General features: G+C 42.6%; 1 protein-coding gene across 1 annotated transcript in view; it reads right to left on the bottom strand.

Annotated features, from left to right (window-relative positions):
* LOC134460547 (alsin-like) overlaps positions 1-22,500 on the bottom strand; it is a 59,136-nt gene that overhangs the window by 21,223 nt on the left and 15,413 nt on the right. Inside the window, exons 15-18 of the mRNA XM_063212927.1 lie at positions 21,652-21,823; positions 19,714-19,900; positions 16,169-16,234; positions 877-1,066 (exon numbers count right to left, since the gene is read on the bottom strand). Of these exons, the coding sequence (XP_063068997.1) occupies positions 877-1,066; positions 16,169-16,234; positions 19,714-19,900; positions 21,652-21,823 (615 nt within the window). The remainder of the gene's footprint in view (positions 1-876; positions 1,067-16,168; positions 16,235-19,713; positions 19,901-21,651; positions 21,824-22,500) is intronic.

The following is a 22,500-nucleotide window of genomic DNA, read 5'->3' as shown; positions in this document are numbered from 1 at the left end:
TACCCATTAACAACAGCTAACTGTACACACACACGCACGCACGCAGTCACTGAATGTGTGTGTGTGTGCGTGTGTGTGTGCGTGTATGTGTGTTTGTGTGAGTGTGAGTGTGTTGTTAGAAAGGGCTTTTAGGATGGTTTAGAGTAGCGCATGGCAACAGACACTACACTTACACCTACAATCCATCTGAGGGCGCCACTTGACCTTTGCACCCCCAAAGCTCCAAGAAGGGGGACCGCCCAGACACCTGGGTCGGTCATGAGCTCCAGGTAGGAGTTTGATGGCTAGCCGGAGCACTAGTGGAGTCGAGGTTGGCGTGGGGCCTTGACTCTTGGATTTGGGGACTGGAACTGCAGGGCAGGGTCCCGGAGAATTTTTGGAGTACTTTATGATTTCTCTGGGATGTTTCCCCATTCTTGAACGCTCGGAGGAGAGCCTGTGGGAGAACGGCTCAGAAGACGGGGCTGGCCGACATGCAGGAGCTGGCTGCGGTGACCCTCCGCCTCGCTACAATGCTCTGGGTGCAATATTAAGTGGTGCCTTCACTACATTGCATCCAGCACATAGATTTCGCAGACCCATACTAACACGTTATTGCAACATAGCGTTAGGAAGTGGAAAGGGGGGGCTTTAACTTCCCAATAGTGTGATTTGGTACCCAACCCCAAGTCATCCACAGCAACAGTAGATATCAGAGTATGTACTGTATGTATGTGTGTGAAATAGTAGCAGTTATCTGTGTGTGTGTGTGTGTGTGTGTGTGTGTGTGTGTGTGTGTGTGTGTGTGTGTGTGTGTGTGTGTGTGTGTGTGTGTGTGTGTGTGTGTGTGTGTGTGTGTGTGTGTGTGTGTGTGTGTGTGTGTGTGTGTGTACTCACCACGTGGTAGCAAGTGGCTAGCTTGAGCAGTTGTCTGCTGTACTGGTGCATGTGCCTCACAGGCAGGTAAAGCAGAGACTGTAGCAACCCGGAACCAGAACCGGAAGCAGGACTGGAGTCAGGCGAGGGGACCTTCTCTCTTGGCTCAGACAGCTGCTGAAGAACATCCAGCTTCTTCCCAAAGCAGTCCCTGGAACAACACCGACACACACAGAACACATTAGAGAAGCATAGTCCCTGAAACAACACAACACAGACTCACACACAGCTTCTTCCCAAAGCAGTCCCTGGAACAACACAAACACACACGCACATAACACACCAGAGAAGCATATTCCCTGAAACAACACAACACCGACACACACACAGTTTCTTCCCAAAGCAGTCATCAACAGAGCATAACCCACAGACTCAAGTGGCTTATTGCTTATCTAACATGGTTACACTTAATTGTTGACCAAATTTCTTTAAAAATGCTTTAATAACAATTGATCTAATCCGCGAAAAGTTGAGGAAGTGATTGTGGTTACTCCGGCAACGTTACTCGGCGTGTGTGCGTCGTCGCACTGCCACACACACTTCGCTACAAAACCTCAGAAAGGGGCGATACACTTTGCAGGAATGAAATGTCTTTGCAATCACATTGATACCCCAACCACAGATGGTGCAAAGATATGCTCTTCTTGCAGACTCCCTACCCCAACTGCAAAATATTCTCATTACCGTAGACGCGCTTGGCCTAACTTAGACGCGCATAGAATCTTCAGTTGGAAGGTGTAGGTTTACGCTCAATTGACCACGACTATCAGCCAATCAGAATCGAGAACCGGCTTAAGAAGCTGTTTGAAAATGAATATTTTTGAAAAAACATTGGTTTTGCCCTCTCATTTACACGTAAAGGGAGTTTTAGAAGGCACATTTCAAAACTCTTTAAAATGTCCAATTCAAGACGCTATAATCCACCCGTCAATCCACAACAGAAAAAACAGATTTTAAAAATCAGCATTCAAAAATGTCCACATACGTGTAACCAGCACCTAAAACAGACAGAAACTGGGGCTGGGGAGATGTCTGTGTTGTTAGACATGGATTGAATGGTGTAATAGTACAGCACTGTGGGGGCCTGTGGGGGCAAGGTCTGGACATGTCTGGTGGAAACACCTTATCGTCGTTGCTTCCTGTGTGCAGATGCCAGATGTGACTGATTATTTCCAGCCCAATAAATGCTCAAAAACTATCTAATGGCTTTAGATCCCACCCAATTTGCATTAAAAAAAAACTATTGATGTCTGTGATCAAACAGCAACAGAAAAACCCAACCAATACGTTTTGGTGTCCCTGCAGATGATCATCCTAAACAGCCCGATTGAGCAGGAAGTCACCCCCCTCTGGCAACCGGTGTGTTGGTATGCCCTATCAGATCTAGCCAACTTCACAAAACCTCCACTGGGAAACAAACCAAAACAACTGTTTTCCCTCCATTAAACCAATCAGAACAGCACTGTCAACTACAGGAAAGATACCCCTTCCTTAGCTAAAATATTCCTATGTCATTTTTGAGGAGCAGTGCTCACGAGACATCTCACGGGACCGTCTAACATCAGACTACACTAGTAAAGAGGCTTTTGGGACACAAGGGAACTCATCCCAAGCCTCCAATGACAAGCCATGGTTGAGCCTGTATCAGCGACTGCTGCGGTAGCAGGAGCAGTGGGTACTAACATATCTGCCCTGACTGACATCATCGACAGCATCCAGACCTCCTCACAACGCAAGCTCATTCTGGAGCTCACAAACTGCACACAAACTGACACGGTTTGCCGTCCCCGGTGAGTTTCTAGTGATGTTATCAGGATTTAACGAGTGTGATTGTCCACTACTGCCAGTAATTGTGCCTAGGACGCATGTAACTGCAAAGCTGTTACAGCTAAGTTTATTGTTTGTAGGATGCTTGTGTGGGATTCCAAGGGATTTCTCACGTTCTGCCAGTGGCCTATGACAAAAAAGTCTGACAAACGGCCTTTCTCAAAACCTAGTGCAGTGCACTTCCAAGTGTATCAGCCTAATTAGTCACGCCCAGTGTATAACTCTACGGAATATCCAATCACTGGGTGTAAAGAGTATCCAATTACTGGGTGTGAATAATTAGGCTGATACACTTGGAAGTGCACTGCACTAGGTTTTGAGAAAGACCCAAAGAATCTGACAAAGGGGAGGGTCACAGGTAAAAGAAGAGCAATCAGAGAGGGAAACCTGTATGTTTTGTAGAACGCTTTTCATGGTACTCAAAGACACTTAACAGGATGTACACGGACACACACACTACATACCTGTACAGGAGTGAGTGTGAGAGTGTGTGTGTGTGTGTTTTCCGAGCAATATGTGTATTAGCTCTGTGAGTGTCTAGCACCACATACAGAGAAGACACACACACTGCATAGGCAGACAAACAGATCTCCATTACATGGATCCAGCAACAGTCTAGTCGTGATTTCATGAACCCAGAAATGTTGAGTACCCTAAACTTTTATTGCAGAAATGTCATCTATAGGTCAAATGAAGGGGATTTAGCTTGGTTGCCCAAAGTTGCACTTTGGGCAATTTGCATAATTAGCATAAATATATCGTTAAGGTTAAGACTACTGTAGGTGAATAGGCAAAAAAGCTTAAATCATAGATATCACCTTGAAACTTTCTCAGTTGATTACTGGTGATAAGAGAAGAAAAAAATGTATTGGATGTTTTCTGTATTTTGATGTTTAGATATGCAAATGAGGGCATGAATAATCAATTATGCCCTATTTGCATACACACAAAATCAGCTTTGCATGGTAAAACCAGACTCAAAATTATTTTTCATTTTCCAAATGATCAGAGTCTGGTGTCCTATTCACTTAGCCTGGCTGCAGGTGTATGAAATCAAGCACTCAGGCATGCAGACATTTGTTAAAGAATGGGCCATTCTCCGGAGCTCAGTGAATTCATGCGTGAATTCTATTCTCATAGAATGCCACCTGTGCTACAAATTCAGTTGTGAAATTTTCTCATTTATAAATATTCCATAGTCAACTATCAGCTTTATTATAAGAAAATGGACACTGGGAACAACAGCAACTCATCCATTCTGAAGTGGTAGGCCACATAAACTGAAGGAGGACATAATGCAAAGATGTCACCGACATTCTGTACAGTCAATTGCTACAGAGCCCCAAATTTCATGTGATCTTCAGATTTGCCCAAATACAGTGTGCAGAGTGCTTCATGGAATGGGTTTCCATGGCCAAAAAGCTTCTCCGAAGTCATGTATCACCAAGTGCTAAGCGAAGCCCCAGATTCGATAGTGTAAAGCACACTGCCACTGGAGATTATTGTAGACTTCAGAAGGCCTTTGGAGTGATGCATCGGGCATCTGGAAATCTGATGGATAAGTCTGAGTTTTGGAGGATGCCAGGAGAAGGGTACATTTTGGACTGCCAAGTGCATGCGAAATGATGATGTGGGGTTGTTTTCTGGAGCTGGCCTTGGCCCCATTGTTCCAGTGAGATGGACTTTGAATGCTTCAGGATACCAAAACAGTTTGGGACAATTCCATGCTCCAAACCTTGAAGGAACAGTTTGGAGCAGGCCCCTTCCTCTTACAACATGACTATGTAGTGTACCTTGTTTGTGCATTGGTGCACTGCAAACAGACATGGATGACAGAGTATGGTGTGGATAAACTTGACTGGCACAGAGTCCTAACCTGAGCCTAATAGAACATGTTTGGTATGAATTACTCCATTAATTATTGTATACCATTGTGTAAGCACGCACACACATGTAAACACATGGAACAAACACATAACCTTCACCATCTCCATATTTTGTTTTGACACTCTTCAGTCTCATTATCTTCTTGGTATTCATCCTTATGAACTGTGTGTGGTTTATTTGTGTTGTTTAGTAAGATAAGGTCCCCCCAAAACTTTTTAAATGGTATGGTGAGGGATGCAAATTATTGAATAATGCCATCATGATTAATTGATTAACATTTAACTGATGTTCACTGTACGTATGTACATGCATAGAGTACAGGGGTTAAGCATGAAACACCTAATTCATCCATTTACGGTACATGTCAAACTGCTTCTTGACCAGGGTCCTCAAAAGGTTTTCACTAACTCAACCCCAAATATACATATTTTACCCACAGAAAAATAATTTTGAGTCTGGTTTTACCATGCAAAGCTGATTTCCTCTGTATGCAAATTAGGGCATAATTGATGATTCATGCCCTCATTTGCATATCTAAACATCAAAATACAGAAAACTTCCAATACATTTTTTTCTTCTCTTATTACCAGTAATCAACTGAGAAAGTTTCAAGGTGATATCTATGATTTAAGTTTTTTGCCTATTCACCTACAGTAGTCTTAACCTTAACAATATATTTATGCTAATTACGCAAATTGCCCAAAGTGCAACTTTGGGCAACCAAGCTAAATCCCCTTCATTTGACCTATAGATGACATTTCTGCAATAAAAGTTTAGGGTACTCAACATTTCTGGGTTCAGTATAGGGGCCTATGGGGATCACGACTAGACTAAACAGTGCCACAGTCCATACAGCGCACAGACATTTCAGACAGACAGTACAGACATCCTGAATTCCAAATTTATAGTCAAGGCAAAAACTACCACCGAAAAGAACACCATGGCAAAAGAGAAAGCATTTTTGTCCACTTATTCTGCAATGTAATGTATTTATTGTGTTTTTTTTTCTTATTTTTTATTTTTTGTAAACCACATTGGGCTGCATAAGGTATGAAACTAGCCTAGGTAGTGCATTGAAGAGCTAGTTGTGTTGTGTGCTAATTATGCAACAACCTACACTTTTAAGATGCATGCATCTCTTTTGTAACGCCACATTTTAAAAGAAAGGACATTTCTTTCAGGGTGTACATGTCAACGGGTCAAGTCCTGGATCCTCCTCCACCATCCATATGTGTAAATGAAAAGGGCGTGTTTTCATTCTGCAAGCACGATACTCTTCTGCAAGCGGTCTACGGCGTCATCACCTTTGATATGTGCAACTCTAAGAAGCGGAAGAAAGCCGAGTGTCGCCTCGCCATTATGTTCTCTGTCCCTTTCGACAGGGTTAGCTGGTCCAATGAATTTGGGTTAGGAGTGTTCAAGCCTGACATGCCCTGTGACGATAAGCTACTTGGCATGATGTACAAACCAGTGGATAACAAAACCTCTGCCAGCGACACAGCAAACGGCAGTGAGTTGTGTTTCAGTGGCAACGGATACATAGTCAGGGGAACAATGTCCCAGACATGCAACGCCATTATGAAAGTTGAAATTTACAAAGGATGAAAAGCAAAACACCTACAGTAGGTCTACAAGGGTATCTTTAGGGCAAGCTCAAGGTTAACTTTAGCAATTTAACTTGAAGACAGTTATTACTCAAAAATTCACATTAGGTAATTATTCATATCTTTCATTCATGAAGACATTCATCTCAAATTACCATTACTTATGCAATTAAGCTCACAGTGTTGTATGTGCCGTTTTGTTATACTTTAGTATGATGTTACCATTTTTAGCATGTACCTGTTTCCATTTAGAGTGGCAATAGTAGGACATCTACAGTGTGGAATTATTAGACAAACAAGTTTTGACCATATCATTGATCAATTGTATGCATATTTTCCAACACCAAGCTGTATGAACATGAAAAGCTATTGAATTTAAGCATTCCGGGCCATGCACCTTTTTATAATGAGAGAGGGTGTAACCGAAGCAGCCCACAGGTGTGCATAATTATTAGTCAACTTTGTTTTCCTCTGGGAAAATGGGCCACTAAAGAAATTTAGCAAACTCTGAAAAGCATTTAAACAATTACAAAGTCTTCCAGAGGGATATGGCTGTCTTGAAATTGGCAGGGTATTTGACATGTTATCACAGAACTTTGAAACGCACAGTTAAAAAGATATCAGTGTCACAAGAAATGTGTTCACAAAGTAACTGCCAAAGATTGAGAAGAATTAAAGTTGATACTACCAGAAAACTATTACCCAGCAGTGCCGTTATATTCCAGAACTGAAACCTACATCGAGTGTTCAGAAGAACACAATATTCAGCAATCAGACAGTCCGAGGTAAGACAGGCTGAAACCTGACAACCACTCAACAAGAAACTTAACTCAAGACTGAGTCAATAAATTGCTGAAGACAGATTTTTGAGAGGTTTTATGAACTAATGAAAGTGAATGTACAGTAAATGGACCAGAGAGATGACCCCATGGCTGGATTGACAATATGCACAGAGTTCCAATCAGATGCCTACAACATCCTGCATAAAGATCAATGTCTTCTTGAAAGGTGCAAATGTTTTCCTCTACCACTGCTAGGATAATACATGTATTTCTTGTACAGTAGAATCTGGCCCACCCACAGTCAAAAGCAGTGGGGTAAAATGATGATACAGGCCTAGTACAACAAAGCTATTGCATCCCTATTGTTACAACCACAACCCTCAACAATACCACAATAGAAAAAAGACTTTTTTCATATGGACAAATGCATAGAACTGGAGACTGCATTTTGCATTTAAAGGAAGGCTTTTATATGGAGTTGTCCTACATTTTCATTTCATAGAGCAAATATCTGTGACTTTTCAGTTTTTCTGTTATCATTCTGTTTTTATTGTATGCTGTTGCTTGATTTTACCATCGGTTTACCATTTTTGGAGCAGGAATGGTGTTTGAGGGTGTTGGTTAAATCTGTGGTGTTATGTACTGTCGTAGGTGGCTGGGTTATGGGTTAATATGACTTTGAAACAATCATGCACTTTTACTTGAGATGGGAGATTGCATTACTTTAGAGAAGTGAAAAACAGCTTTTCTCTTGAAGAGCCGCTTTTCTAAAGAAGTTCCCTACATTTTTCCCCTTTATAGTTTTTATACATGTCTATGTAAACATGTTTGCGTGAAAACAGCTGAGGTGAAATTTTTTGTCCCCATTTCAACATCCATGTAGAGGGTTGTGAGTGTGCTGAACTGCTGATGGTCCAATTAACTACCACCCCTTCCACCCACTGCTTGTCATTTAAACAAAGTTGATCAGAGTATTCATACACATACTATGCTTAGGCATATGGTTGATCAGAGTATTCACATACAGTACATATGCATAGGCATACAGTGCCGTGCGTATATTTATAACCCCTACCAGACATTCCGTTGTCCGGTAATTACCGGTCATTGGCCGGAAAAAATGTGAATGTCCGAGAAAAAAATTATCACCGGTCAAAGTGTCCGTTTGAAATGTATAATAGCCTAATCCCGTCTATAGATCTAAAATCAATTTTCTCTTCTTGGGCGCACACAGCTGCGTCCTCGAAATGTAGATAAACAGCCAATCATGGCTTAGTTGCTAAGAGAAAATAAGAAAAATGTGATTTCTGTCGACCAATCAGAATAGCCAAGTTTTGCCGGTCAGATTCTTGGCAGCTGACAGCAAGCGCTTCTCATGAGAAGAAACAAACAGTGACCGTGTAATATTCCAGTAATAAAATAAGATGGCTGGTCTTGTTTTCAACACATCAGTTGGACTATTGCTGCCCCCAAATGGAAATACTTTCAGAAATAAAGTAGAAAGTAGTGACACGCTCAACAACTCAGTTCAGGTAGGCAAAACTTTGTCTATTAGCAGCTCGCTAGCTACGTATCTAGCCTGCCCGCTGCCATAATAATCACAGATTCAGGTCATGGCTCATTTGTGTTCGCTTTCTATTTCCCTTCATCTCAGCCATTGTGTAAACATGCGTTTCACAAGTTCACTGTGACTTCCTCGAGATTGATCCCAATGAACAGTTCTTAGCCAGTTTGTTCGTAGCAGTATTAGTTTGTTAGTTTGCTGGTCGGGGGTAACTGTGAGAATACTGGCGTTCATTGCAAAAACAGTTGGAAAATGATAGCTTAAATTCGGATGGGGCAATGCCTGGACATAAGCGCATTTGATGGCTTTCGGTGCTGTTTTCTGCCGAGATTGTGCATGTGGTAGCCAAGGCGATCATCTCGAGAAAAAAATATCAAGGTTTGAACGAGGAGTTCTGTTGTGTAGGCTTGTGAATGGCTCCAGCAATAGCACGTGAAATGGGATGCTTCAGAGCCATCTGTTTGCTTATGCAGAGCTGACATTATATTTAAATTAATTCCCGTTTCATTCACTCTTCACTTCAATTATCGCTTTGTAATCGTTGTTATCCCACTACCGGTTTGTTATGTAGGCTATGGATGATGGTGACAATGTGACAGAGAGAGGCTGCGCATGTCTGTGTGTAGAATGTGAGAGCATTGAAGAGTGGTGCCGAAAGCTGTATTGCCGTGGAGTGACGGACAGTCTCCGTGTGCACAGCAATGTGTCTGTCTGATCTTATTGCATTGAACAGAGTTGGTGGGGGTGTTTAGTTGTTCATGCACGGTCTAGGTCATGCAAGTGAGAATTCAAGCTAGTTTGGAATGGTGAAATAGCCTATTTGACCGGCATGTTAATAAAATGTCCGGAAGAAACTCGGCCGGTCACTTTGTCTGGCAGATTTTTTTCATATTTTTTTACTTTTTTTGCAAATTTGGCACACTTAACATTTTCAGATCACCACACAAATGTTAACAGTAAACAAGGATGCAAGCAAACATAAAATACTGTTTCTCAGTGATTATTCATCTTTGCACACTACTGAAGCCACGTACAAATGTTATCTTGGAAGAAAACTTACTTCCCTCTACTCTGACAAAGTTCCCCAACTCGGACTGTCTTTTTCAGCAGGACAATGCTCCAAGCCACACAGCTTTGTCAATTAATGTGAGGATGGGGGACCACCAGATCAAGACCCCGCCATGGCCAGCCCAATCTCCAGGGCTGAGTACCATGGAAAACCTATGAAAATGTATCAGATGGAAGAGGGGTGATCACAAGCTATCAAACAAAGCTTAGTCATCCAAGAACAATGTGAAGGACTGGTGGAGAGCATGCCAAGACGATCTGCATCATCTCGTTTTCTTTACATTTTCTAAGTCCTGAAAATATTGCGTCTTTTGTGTGCTTCTGACCATTTGTAACTTTCTGCAAATAAATACTCTAAATATCAGGGGCGCCTGCAGACTTGACCAGTATGGTATTGGTATTTGGATTTGGATCATTTGGATACAACTTTTCAAGCTTTATGCAACTTTTTCACTCGAAAGCTGGCGCAGAGATGTCTGCTGCAGCGTGCATGAAGTTCACATCACAAACACGACAGAGGGTCTGCATAAAGTGCCCTGGCTTTTTATGCTCCCAGCTCAAAGAAAAGCAGTAAGCCCGACTACATCAGCACCGAACGTCAGTCCAGGCTGATCACGCGCAATACAGAGCACAACCACAAGCGGAACCACTAAGCACTGAAATATCACAACACAATTTGCGGCATGCTATTCATGTCAGCAAACATGAAATAACAAGTGTGCAATAAGCCTTGAAATATCCAAGCTGCATTGTTTCGACCCTAAAGTCATCAAAACATGTAGAATTGCGCTCATGCAAATTTGCGCGGACAGCCTTGTTTGAGGCTGAAACAAATTGCTAACCAGCTGTCAAGTGCTGGCTGCCGTCCCATGAAGTTAGCTAGTACAAAGCAAAGTTCTCAGAAAACCGTCTCTGTACAAAGCCACGTACACCGAACGGTAACCAAACTACTTTGTGAAGACACCAGAAGCAAGGTAGCCTATTTGCCACGGCTGGCTTGATGAATGAAACAGCTTAGCCTACCTGTACTGCGCTATCCATCCAATGCATCCTTGCTAGTCCACATGATCTGCATTTACCCTGCGATTGAAACTTGTCACTTTCAAGACAAACTTCGGTTATTTGATTGTTCTGCCATCAGCGCCGACGCCAAGACACATTCGTTATTATAGATGGGAAGAGAGCTGTCTACAGCTGTCTTAAACAAGAACAAATTGTGATCTATTCTTGTATGTCTGACTGGAAGTAGCCTGCCACTCGATTTAGAATTCCGCTGATAGAACTAGAACTTGTTACACTGTAGCATCTTTTCAGGAGCGGCCGAGTTCAGTGCAGCAGCAAAAAGTAGGCTATGTGCCTTTATAAATCAATGGTGCCAGCCATAGTCTCTCTGCTCTGATATTTAATTTTAACATATATGCTGCTTCTTCTCATATCATATGGTGCACAACATTTATAGAAGACACAATAGGCATAATATTTATTTATTTATAAAAAATAAAAAAATAAAATAAAAACTCCCTCTCGTGAAGGTACGCAGAGTGCGTACGGCCGTATGGCTCCAGGCGGCCTTGCTAAATATTATACCGTAAATAATATACCCTTAACATTTTCATTCGGAATTCAGAGAAAATGTCAGTATTTTATAGAATGAAACAACAATGTTCATTTCATTCAAACACACTCCTAAAAGTAGTAAAATCAGAAAATGGAACATTTCAAAGTGGTCTCTTATTTTTGTCCTTAGCTGTATGTGGACAGTGCCTTCTGGTCAGAGCACATTTGCAACAAGATACAACAGATATTATACTTCCTGGGAAGACTGAGATCCTTGGGACACAACGAATATATCAGATCCCATCAATTCTTTGAGGGTTAAATCTGTGGGGTAAATGGACCGGGTTAATGGGCAGTAGAATTAGGTTGATAATGTTTTTTTAAAGATCTTAAAATCGATCAAATCAAGCTAGAGGCAGGACTTTAAAGGGGCGGGGCATGGTCAAGGAGTAGATATACCAGGGAGTGGTCTGGTCTCCTTCTGATTGCTCTGAATCAGAGAGACAGCACATCTGGTCTTGTACAGAGAACCCATCCGGGGAATTGGTGAAATACTCTTTTTGTCTGTCATGTCAACGGACAGGTATGTTCACACTTGTATTCATTAGTGTTTAATAGATGCATGCATATCATCTCTTGTTTGCAATGTTGTTCATATCAATCAGCTTTTGTGCTCTTTTGTAACACCTTTCAATACAAGGAGCTTTATGTATGCAATGAATGTAGGATGACAATTTGAGGGGCTTGTATGGATGTATGGAATTCACATAGGAATCTAAGGACACCATTTTCCAACAGATCTTATTCCATCATCTGATCTGAATGCCACGTTCATATGACACAAAATCACACACGACAATCTTTATATCGAAGGTGTAATTGTCAGTCACACCAAACAGTTTGAGGTAAAAAATGGAATTCTGCTCAAAATAGAATCGGAATAAGTGCATTATAACTGGGACACACTACACCACCTCTTCCAATCTGATTAGAACTTTAATGGGATCAAACAAACTTATTCCGATTGGGGAGGTTATGTGTACATTTCTATTCCGATTGAGTAGTCACATGTTCCATTTCTATGAATGGCCGTGTAAACCTAGCTATTGTGGAACATTGATACAGTGTTGAACTAGATAGATAGTTCTGGAACATGTTCAGCTCATAATCAAAGCTGACCAGATGACGGCACACTTGTTGCTGTCTCAGTATGAAGCTGTACAGTCTGCTTTATCATTACATCATTATTGTTAGGTAGTATCGCTCTAGATTCTGCAACATGATTTTTTTGTGTTCATACAATGTTTTACATAAGTACTTGCCCATCCCTTATTAACTGTTAATATTAACTGGAAACTTAACTTATTAACTGGAAATATATGCCGAAGGAGTGTAAATGTGAAGTGAAGGGGTTGTGTCTGATTTGTTTATCATACTAATTTTAGGTACATTCCAGAGGTCACAGTGAAACTGTCCATCTGCGCTGAGGGAGTCAAGCTTCGCAATCCTTTGTGAGTTTTCATTTCATGTTTTGCACATGTAGTCAAAATTACTCATGTTACTCAGAAATACAGTTAGTCTAGCCGTACTTTGATTCTCAAAGTATGGGGCGCAGACCACTGGTGGTGAACAAGATACCTCAAGTGGTCCTTGAGATGATTTCTACAAATGTAGTTAGCATTTGCAAGATCAGCTAGCCTAGCAGACTGTATTTGCCTAAACTAAAGTCTAAACCTATAGTATATTTTACTTTGTCTTTCAATACAATAAGACAGAACTGTAATGTATGTATGCAATCAATTTAATTGCTTCTTGAAGATTGAGATGTGTCTTGCTGCCTCTGGGAGTCTGTTCCACCACTGAGAGTCAATGACAGAGGACAGTATTGACTGGGACTGCCTAAAGCGAGCATGCGGCAAGGCCACACAATTTGTTCTGAAGGAGCGTAGTTCTCTTCCAGGAACATACGGCCTAAGTATTTCCTTCAGATAAGCTGAGGCCGTTCCTGAGGTGGTTTTGTAGGCAAGGGTAAAGCCCTTGTGCCTGATCCGGGCAGCGAGTGGTAGCCAGTGTAACTCGATGAATAGAGGAGTAAAATGGGTCCTTTTGGGTTGAGTCAATATCGAACGTGCTGCCGCATTCTGGACCATATGCAGTGGTTTTATTGTACAAGCAGGTAGACCTGCCAGACGGGAGTTGCAGTAGTCCATGCCGGACATGACCATGGCCTGAACCAGTACTTGCGCTGCATGTTCGGTCAGATAAGGTCCGATTTTCCATATGTTGAACAGCTCAAATTGGCAGGCCTGGGTGAATGATGTGATGTGGTTGGAGAATGACAGCTGGTCAACTATCATAACACAGAGGAGAATCAGATTAGTAACCTCCGTCTACAAGTTTACTTCCGTGATGGAGTGACCATCACTAGGGTTGTGGGTGTGTTCTGACTGTCATTGCCAACGAGTCTGGCTCTTTGGTGTAGCGGTCAGAGCCCCAGTTCACTGTTCCAGAACGTCCGGGTTCGAGTCCCGGCTGGCTAACTCTACTCCCCTTCGCTACAAATGGTGTCAGAAGTGGGATGGCTGTCGTGAGGCTATTGGAAGCGTACCCACTCTGTGTGAGCCATAATTCCATGTGTGGGACCCCCAGGATTGGTGACCCCGGTGTGAGGTACCCCAGTGATGGGTGAAGCATTGATGATGGGGCACACTGGATGGGAGAAGCATGATGGGCAGTTTCGTGAGGGACACCATGAGTGTGTGAAGCGCACGGATGCGCTTCCCGAAGGGGAAGGCAGTGTGGTGGAGTGACCATCACTAGGGTTGTGGGTGTGTTCTGACTGTCATGCCAACGAGCCTGGCTCTTTGGTGTAGTGGTCAGAGCCCCAGTTTACTGCTCCAGAACGTCCGGGTTCGAGTCCCAGCAGGGCAACTATACTCCCCTTTGCTACAACTTCCTTAACCACCAGTCCACTATTTCCATGATCCTGATGGAGGTGGACAACCTTCCAATCCCAAGGCTAGCTCACTAACTGTTCGTCGTCCACAACTGCCCCATACAGTTGTTACCGTTCGTACATTTTCTGCGTCACAAAATGTATACAAGAAGACCAGTAAGGCAAATACTCACACCTATTGTGATGAAATGCTTTGAAAGACTGGTGCTAGCACACCTCAAGTCCATCACCCCACCATCCCTCAACCCGCATCATAGAATCTGGTGCAATTGGTGTGTGTGTGGGTGTGTGGGTGTGTGTATGTGTGTGTGTGTGTGTGTGTGTGTGTGTGTGTGTGTGTGTGTGTGTGTGTGTGTGTGTGTGTTTGTGTGTGTGTGTGTGTGTGTATACTTGAATCCGGCACTTGCTCTGAATCATCAGTTGATACGCACTTGAAAATCCTTGCTAAACAGGGATCTAACCGTGCGATTCTGAATGAAATATTGCACTTTGGTTCTAAATACCTGCACTTAAACATTGTAATGTATTTACGTACATTTTTTGGTCATATTGTCTTTTTAAAAGGGTTGGAGGTAGGGTGAGAACATTGTGTTTTGTCTATTGTGCTTTTGTAACCATATAAATGGCACAGAACAATTTTCAGAAAGGACAATACATATCCAATCCATCTGTTGCTATTCTATGCTCTTACTTCATTTACCTTTGTAGATCTACATGTTCTGCGACTCCTCAGTTCAACATTGTTAGCGTGATAATCATGACAGAAGTCCTAGAGGGGAGAATGTGGCCAGTCTCTTACACCATCATCCATGGTTTAAGTGCCCTTGAGCAATGCAAATTAGTATCCATATCGCTCCAGGGAGTATGGCTGATTGATTCCCTGCCTTTTAATATCTGTTTCTATTGGACAAAATGTCTGTCGATTATGATGTAATATTACTAATAATGTTATTAATCCTTGCAGAGTTTTTATGAAAGCAGGAAAAGTCTCTGATCCACCACAACCAACAATTGCTGGGAGCCAAGAAGTCGCCTTCTCCCTCAGCGGGCGGGAGGACGAGATGCAACCTCTACATGGCCTCATCACTTACGATCTGCATGATCCCAATGATGTCTGTCAACTTCGTCTGGCTCTAATCTCTATGACGCAATGGTGGAGGACCAGCCCAAACATATTTGGCATTGGCATTTATGATCCTGGGCAGCTCTGTGATGAGAACCTACTCCAGGCCATCTATTCAGGCACCGATTCTCAATCTGTAAAGCAGGAGGCGAGCGGGAGTGAGTTGAGTTTCAGTGGGAAAGGCTACACCATCAAGGCTACAATGTCCCAGACGGCTACAGCCACGATGAAAGTTGAGATCCACAAAGTTTGAAAGACAGGGTTCCCACACCTTTTTCATGAACAAATTCAAGTACTTTTCAAGCACCTTCAAGCACCACATTTTCAGTTTTCCAGCACCTTTAATAGATTGTGGAGAGGGGGTGTGTGGGTCCTCCCCCAGAAAGTGTTGCGTTTTTAATCCCATCTGACATCTCACTCCCTCAGATTTTTGATGTACCTGAACAATTTATTTCTATTATTTGGCTTACTGAGTTTGACTTGACACAAATTTCAAGCATTTTCAAGCACTTCACCAAACATTCAAGCATTTTCACAACCTTGAAAACACTTAATTGAAATTCAAGCATTTTCAAGGAATTCAAGCACCAGTGGGAACCCTGGAGAGAGACCACAAAGGTGGTGCTGTGGTGCAGCCCAATGGGGCAACCGGAGCAACTCAAACAATGAAATTTGAAATGTACTCATAAATGTATAAGACTAACATTTCACCATTATTAAACTAACGGAATTACGGCACCCTGTCTCGCCCTTTCCTGATACTGATGATGAGTGAATGAGTTGGCTGGCTGTCAAACATTTGTGTGGGGACAGCACACACACACGCGCACACAAGGTACACACACATGGTACGCACACGCACACACATACACGGCACGGACTCACTGTAAAGGCTTGAGAAGGCACTGGAAACCACCCATCACCAGGAAATTCCCCACTGAACAGCTGTACCTGCGAGAGAGAGAGAGAGAGAAAGAGAGAGAGAGAGAGAGAGAGAGAGAGAGAGAACAAAGAACAAAAGATAGAAAGATAGAAAGAATGAAGAGAGAGCAATGGCGATTACTTACAGCAATTATGTTGCCAGATTCGGCAGTCTGTCACCCAAATGGGCTGTTTAGTGTGACTGTCTGCAGGCAAAAAAGGGCATTGGGTGTTTTTTTATATATATATTTATGGCCGTTGAAATCAATAGAATTTATTTTCAAAATAGTAGTCACATCTGGCAACCCTGCAAATGAAGTGGGTTTGTGCAGATAGAAAAGATAAAACTTACAGAATTATTCATACAGTATGGTAACTACACCAGGGGTGGGGAACCGTTTTCATTTCAGGGCCCACTTCAAATTTGACAAAGTCCTCCAAGGGACGTACTATTCACACAAACCAGGATTTCCCCATGCACTTTAAGCCTATATTGAAGACGGACACCTTTATAACAGAACCTACCTTCACTAGGTTCCCTGAAAGTATCACTTAATTGTATTACAAATGTAATTTCTAAGACTTTTTAGAAAACATGTTATATTTCATGTGAAATTGCATAACATTAAAATGACATACAGGGCCGGATAAGTCGACCTCAAGGGCTGTAAATGACCCTTGAGACATAGGTTCCCCACCCCTGGACTACACCCCAACAATTATTTTGTGCCACAAACTATAAAAGTGTCCCGTTCCACATTTTCCTCATATTCTGTGTCACTGATTCTTGAAACTTCAGCAAATACATGTGCCAGCTTTAAAAGTGCTGTTCAAATTCTGTTGACAATCAATTACATTTTCAAGAGCGAAATAAATCCAGGTAATGATCAACTGGTCTGTTACACAAATGGAAAGTTCTTTGAAAGATTTAAATGTAATTTCATTATATTTCATTGCCGTAAATGAGGACAGACATCATCATTTCAACTGACTAAAAATAAAAAAATAAAACAAATCACAGATGAATAATATCATCACTACATGGAAGAACATATTAAAGCAGTTCTACAGAACTGCACATTGTGAGTTTAAAACAATATTTAGTATTATTTTATGATTGCTCAATATGTTCAAGATATGTACGTACAAATCTACAATTCTGTTAGAATTGTTAAAATTATTTCACTTTTATACATTAATAAAAAAAACCTTCTAATATAAAATGGTGTTGACAAAACCAAGTAATTGCCTATTTTATGAAAAAAGTAAAAGATATCTGGAGAGCTTGACTGATGCATTGCTGCACAGCCAAGACTTTTATCTATGTCACATTCTCAAGAATCAGTGGTGTACAGTCAATCCGAAAAGTAATCACAGCGCTTCACTTTTTTCACATTTTATTATCTTACAGACTTATTCCAAATGCTACAAAGGAATCTCTGTTGCCAAAATCCTACACAAATTATTCCATTATGATCATGTGAAAAACAAGTTCTTTTTTAAAAACTCCAACTCCCATTGTCATTGTGACACAGCACTCCACAGCACACAAGTGAACACTGCACACAACGAAATTGCATTTATGCCTCACCCGTGCAAGGGGGCAGCCCTCAGTGGCGCCCCATGGGGAGCAGTGCGGTGGGACGGTACCATGCTCAGGGTACCTCAGTCATGGAGGAGGATGGGGGAGAGCAATGGTTTATTACTCCCCCCACCAACCTGGCGGGTCGGGAGTCGAACCGGCAACCTCTGGGATGCAAGTCTGACGCCCTAACCGCTCACCCATGACTGCCATCTAAAGCAAATTTAAAGCAAATTTGTTTATCTTGGTCTCTTCAGAGCACACAACATACAGTGATCAATATCCTTGGTCTGTTCATCTCTCTTGATACCAGGATAAACAAATTTCCTTTAGATGGTGTCAAGGATGTGTGGTGGTAAACAAGTGAGTTTTACACAAAAAGTGCATCATCTGGCGAGTCAAGCATGGTTGTGGGACTGACATGGTTTGGCGATGCATGAATGCAGTCAACATTGGAAATCTGAATTACACCTAAAGAAACATGCATGTCAACATGCACTGCAACTACAGAAGTAGATCATGATAATCTCCATCAAAACTCACACCCATCTATTTTAGCCAGGTGCAGACTCAAAACGTATAATTTCAATGTATTGAAAGGTTGAAAAACACACAGATCACCTCTCTTTCAATCCCTTTTCATTTCGAAATGAAAAAAATGAATGTAGTTGCTACCAAAGGTGGTCCTGTATTAAAGTATTAAATGTTAATTAAATTAAATGTATGTTAAAGTATTAAGCAAAGGCTGTGAATACTTTTGTAAATATTATTTCTTTGTTTTTTATTTTTATAAATTTTCAAAACTGTCAAGACAACTTGTTTTTCACATGGTCATAATGGGATAATTTGTGTAGGATTTTGACAACAGAGATTCATTTGTAGCATTTGGAATAAGGCTGTAAGATAATAAAATGTGAAAAAAGTGAAGCGCTGTGAATACTTTCCGGATTGACTGTAAGTAAGGCACACATATGCATTCCCTATACTAAACATTGTTCATGGAATGGGTATTTAATAGAGAAAGCCCACGTTTGTAAACGTGAAGGATTCTGTGTACTTTGTCACGGCAAGGACGCATCAAGTGTAGCCTTGAAAATGCTATGAATCAAGAGCGTGGCACTTGATAGATGTTGAAGCATGCTTCACTTTGGAACAGTATTTGGCCAGTCGCGAAGACGTGAAAATGGACGTTACTCGTCCTAGCAAGGCCAGGATCCTTCACATTGAGAAATTGTGCCATTGAGCCATTGTGTCTTTATAGGTGTCTACAGGGGCTGTTCACTCACGGAACTTCCTGTTAGCCACAATTGGCTAACCCTAACCACGGGACAGTGCAAAATGAATGGGTGTCAATGGAGTTTTTTACCATTATAATTTTTGTGATTTTTTATAATTTTTTGTCCTGAAATATTAATATTAAGTTCGAAGCTAGAAATAATAAGACCCCATTTGAGTAGCGTTTCGATTATTTTGCGCCACTAGATTATTATATACTGGGTCACAAAGCTCAATTTTTATGGGGCCAAACCCATAAACATTAGCACGATGCTAGCGAGTACAGGTTGAAATCTTCAAACCTGCTGTAAAACTACACACCTGAACGATTTGTCAATACGGCCTATTGTTAAACAACAGTCATCGTGCTTACCAGGAATGTTTTGTTGATAATATTTGTGACTGGAAATGGCAGTAGCAATGTATTTAGCATGGGTTCCCCTTTCCATTCCATACATTTTCTCACATGAAGGACTGGCCTACGCTCGTTACTGCAGAATGCATGCAAAGCTAACTGGCTACAATGGGAACCAATGAGACTGAGCCTTCTCCCTGTTAGAGGTTCTCTGGTGTCTACAAAGATGCCTGTTTGGTTGAGTGACCTACTCTTTATAGGTGTCTGCAAAGATGCCTGTTTGGTTTAGTGACCTACTCTTTATAGGTGTCCAGGAAGATGCCTGTTTGTTTCAGCATGACGAGACCCCGTACGTCCCGCCCCCCTTGCAGGAAGCGGCTCAGGGAGACGGTGTGCTGGCCAATCAGGTGGCAGAGACGGCTGAAACTTCCTGCCAGAGTCTGCAGCAGCAGGAAGCACTGCCCAAGGCCCGCCTTAACGCTCTCTGCTGGCCAATCAACAGATAAGAAAGCGGAGACAAGCAGGGCGTTAGCTGTCAGTATGTAACACACAAACACACACACACACACACACACACACACATACACACACACAGGACTGAGCACCGAAATTCGGTGCTTTGATGGAACCGAAGAAAGGCTAACCGCAGAAATACACCAGCGGCGATCTGAGCAAGTCGAGCGACGGAAGTAATTGACTTTGTATTGAGTCGCGCGACAAAAGCGATTCTGGAGACTAGAGCGATTTGCGCGACGAGCTCGACAATTTGAAGTTGAAATCTTTTCAACTTTCTATGACGCGGTTCGGCGACAAGCCGCGACAGCCAATGACTGTATAGAGGTCAGTGACCACAGCCAATGGGAATGCTTGAATGCTTTGCCTTCTGCCTGTACGGACATACTCTAGTCTCCTCAATCGCTCGTATCGCTTGCTGCTGCACTCTGTCGCTTGAATCGCATCGCCGCTGATGTATTTCTGCGGTAAGGTTCTACTTGGCATCGAAACGTGCCTTGTCTGTCGGTTCCACGTTTCGGTTCTTTGATGGAACCGAAGAAAGGTGTGTGTGTGTGTGTGTGTGTGTGTGTGTGTGTGTGTGTGTGTGTGTGTGTGTGTGTGTGTGTGTGTGTGTGTGTGTGTGTGTGTGTGTGTGTTTGTCTATGTGTATTTCTGTGTTTATCTGTGTGTTTGTCTGTGTGTCTGTGTATTGTATGTACTGTATTATAGTATACCATAAAATACCAAATAATAGCCCGGGCTATAGTTTGTCCGAATCACGTAAGAGACAAGGCAGGTGTATTTAATTTGAGACTAGGCCGCTATTTGGGCCAGGCAATTCATTCCTTCTTCTCAAAAATAATCCCCCAAATTCTTTCCCTGGGAAAATTAGGTACTCAGTTGGTTTAACAAATACTGTAGGCCTATGTTATATGTACGTTTACTGTACAGTTAACACATGGAGTGTTGACAGGCGAATTCTGAAGACTACTCGAAGAGTATTCATGGAGGATGATAGATCATATAACTTTCCTTGTTAATGGCAAGTTCATTTTATGCTTTACAACATTCAAATATTAAAGAACCTACGTCATCTGTGATTACTGCACACAGTACAAAGGCAATTCATTCAGTGAGGTTCTGGATATTGCCACTCTAGTCTGTTCCATATGCTTTGTGTGTGTGTGTGTGTGTGTGTGTATATGTGTGTGTGTGTGTGTGTGTGTGTGTGTGTGTGTGTGTGTGTGTGTGTGTGTGTGTGTGTGTGTGTGTGTGTGTGTGTGTGTGTGTGTGTGTGGAATGACATGCCTGTGAAGCAATCTGCCATGTCATGCGTGTGTGTATGAAAGTGAAAAAGTGAAAGTGAAAGCCCATTGGGAAACTCCAACTCCCATTGTCATTGTGACGCAGCGCTCCGCAGCACAGTGCACACTGCACACTGAACACAACGAAGTTGCATTTATGCCTCACCCGTACAAGGGGGCAGCCCTCAGTGGCGCCCCATGGGGAGCAGTGCGGTGGGACGGTACCATGCTCAGGGTACCTCAATCATGGAGGAGGATGGGGGAGAGCACTGGTTGATTACTCCCCCCACCAACCTGGCGGGTCGGGAGTAGAACCGGCAACCTCTGGGATGCAAGTCTGACGCCCTAACCGCTCACCCATGACTGACCAACAGAGCACTCGCTGTGAGCAGGTCTGTGTGTGATCCATGTGTGTATTTGTGCTTGCAGTGCCTACCCCGGGCCATTAGAGGGCGCAGTACTTGGCTGCGTATGGCACTGAGGCGGCAGTAGAACTTCCTCTCGGCCGCACACAGCTCGTGCAGCGAGGAGATGAAACCCATCAGGTTCCGATCCGACACCGCCTGGCAAAGCTGACCACCTGCATACACACCACTCACAAAGCCCATCTGAAGAAGAAGACACACACACACACACACACACACACACACACACACACACAAACACACACACACACACACACACAAATAAAATGAGCAAATAAATACATTTAGATTAATAAATGAGTGAAAGACGTTAAAATAAATAATAATAATAATAATATAAGGTAATAATAAAAGTTAATAATAAATGAGTGAAAGACACACACACACGCACACGCACACCCACACGCACACGCACACACAATTAGTAATTGGTGGTTGATATGCTGCAACGAATATGCTTCTTAGAGAGTCCACTAAAACAAACAAAAAAACAAACAAACATACAATAGGAGCACTGGCTGTCGTTGCGCCGCCCTGACATGTGCTACGGCTGAATCATACAGTAAATGACCCTCATGCAGGATGGCAGTAGTGCTGGGGACTGTGTGTATGTGCCCGTGGGTCTGTAGCCGTTCACAACCACACACGGACACACACGCTCGCGCGCACACACACACACACACACACACACACACACGTACTTACATTCATGCAGAATGGCAGTAGTGCTGGGGTCCGTGTGTGTGTGCCCATGGGTCTGTAGCAGTTCACAACCACACACGTACACACACACGCGCGTGCACGCACGCACACACGCACACACACACACACACACACACACACACACACACACACACACA

This window comes from Engraulis encrasicolus, chromosome 13 (assembly GCF_034702125.1).
Source record: "Engraulis encrasicolus isolate BLACKSEA-1 chromosome 13, IST_EnEncr_1.0, whole genome shotgun sequence".
Taxonomy (NCBI): Eukaryota; Metazoa; Chordata; class Actinopteri; order Clupeiformes; family Engraulidae; genus Engraulis; species Engraulis encrasicolus.
This window is presented reverse-complemented; position numbering and strand designations above follow the sequence as displayed.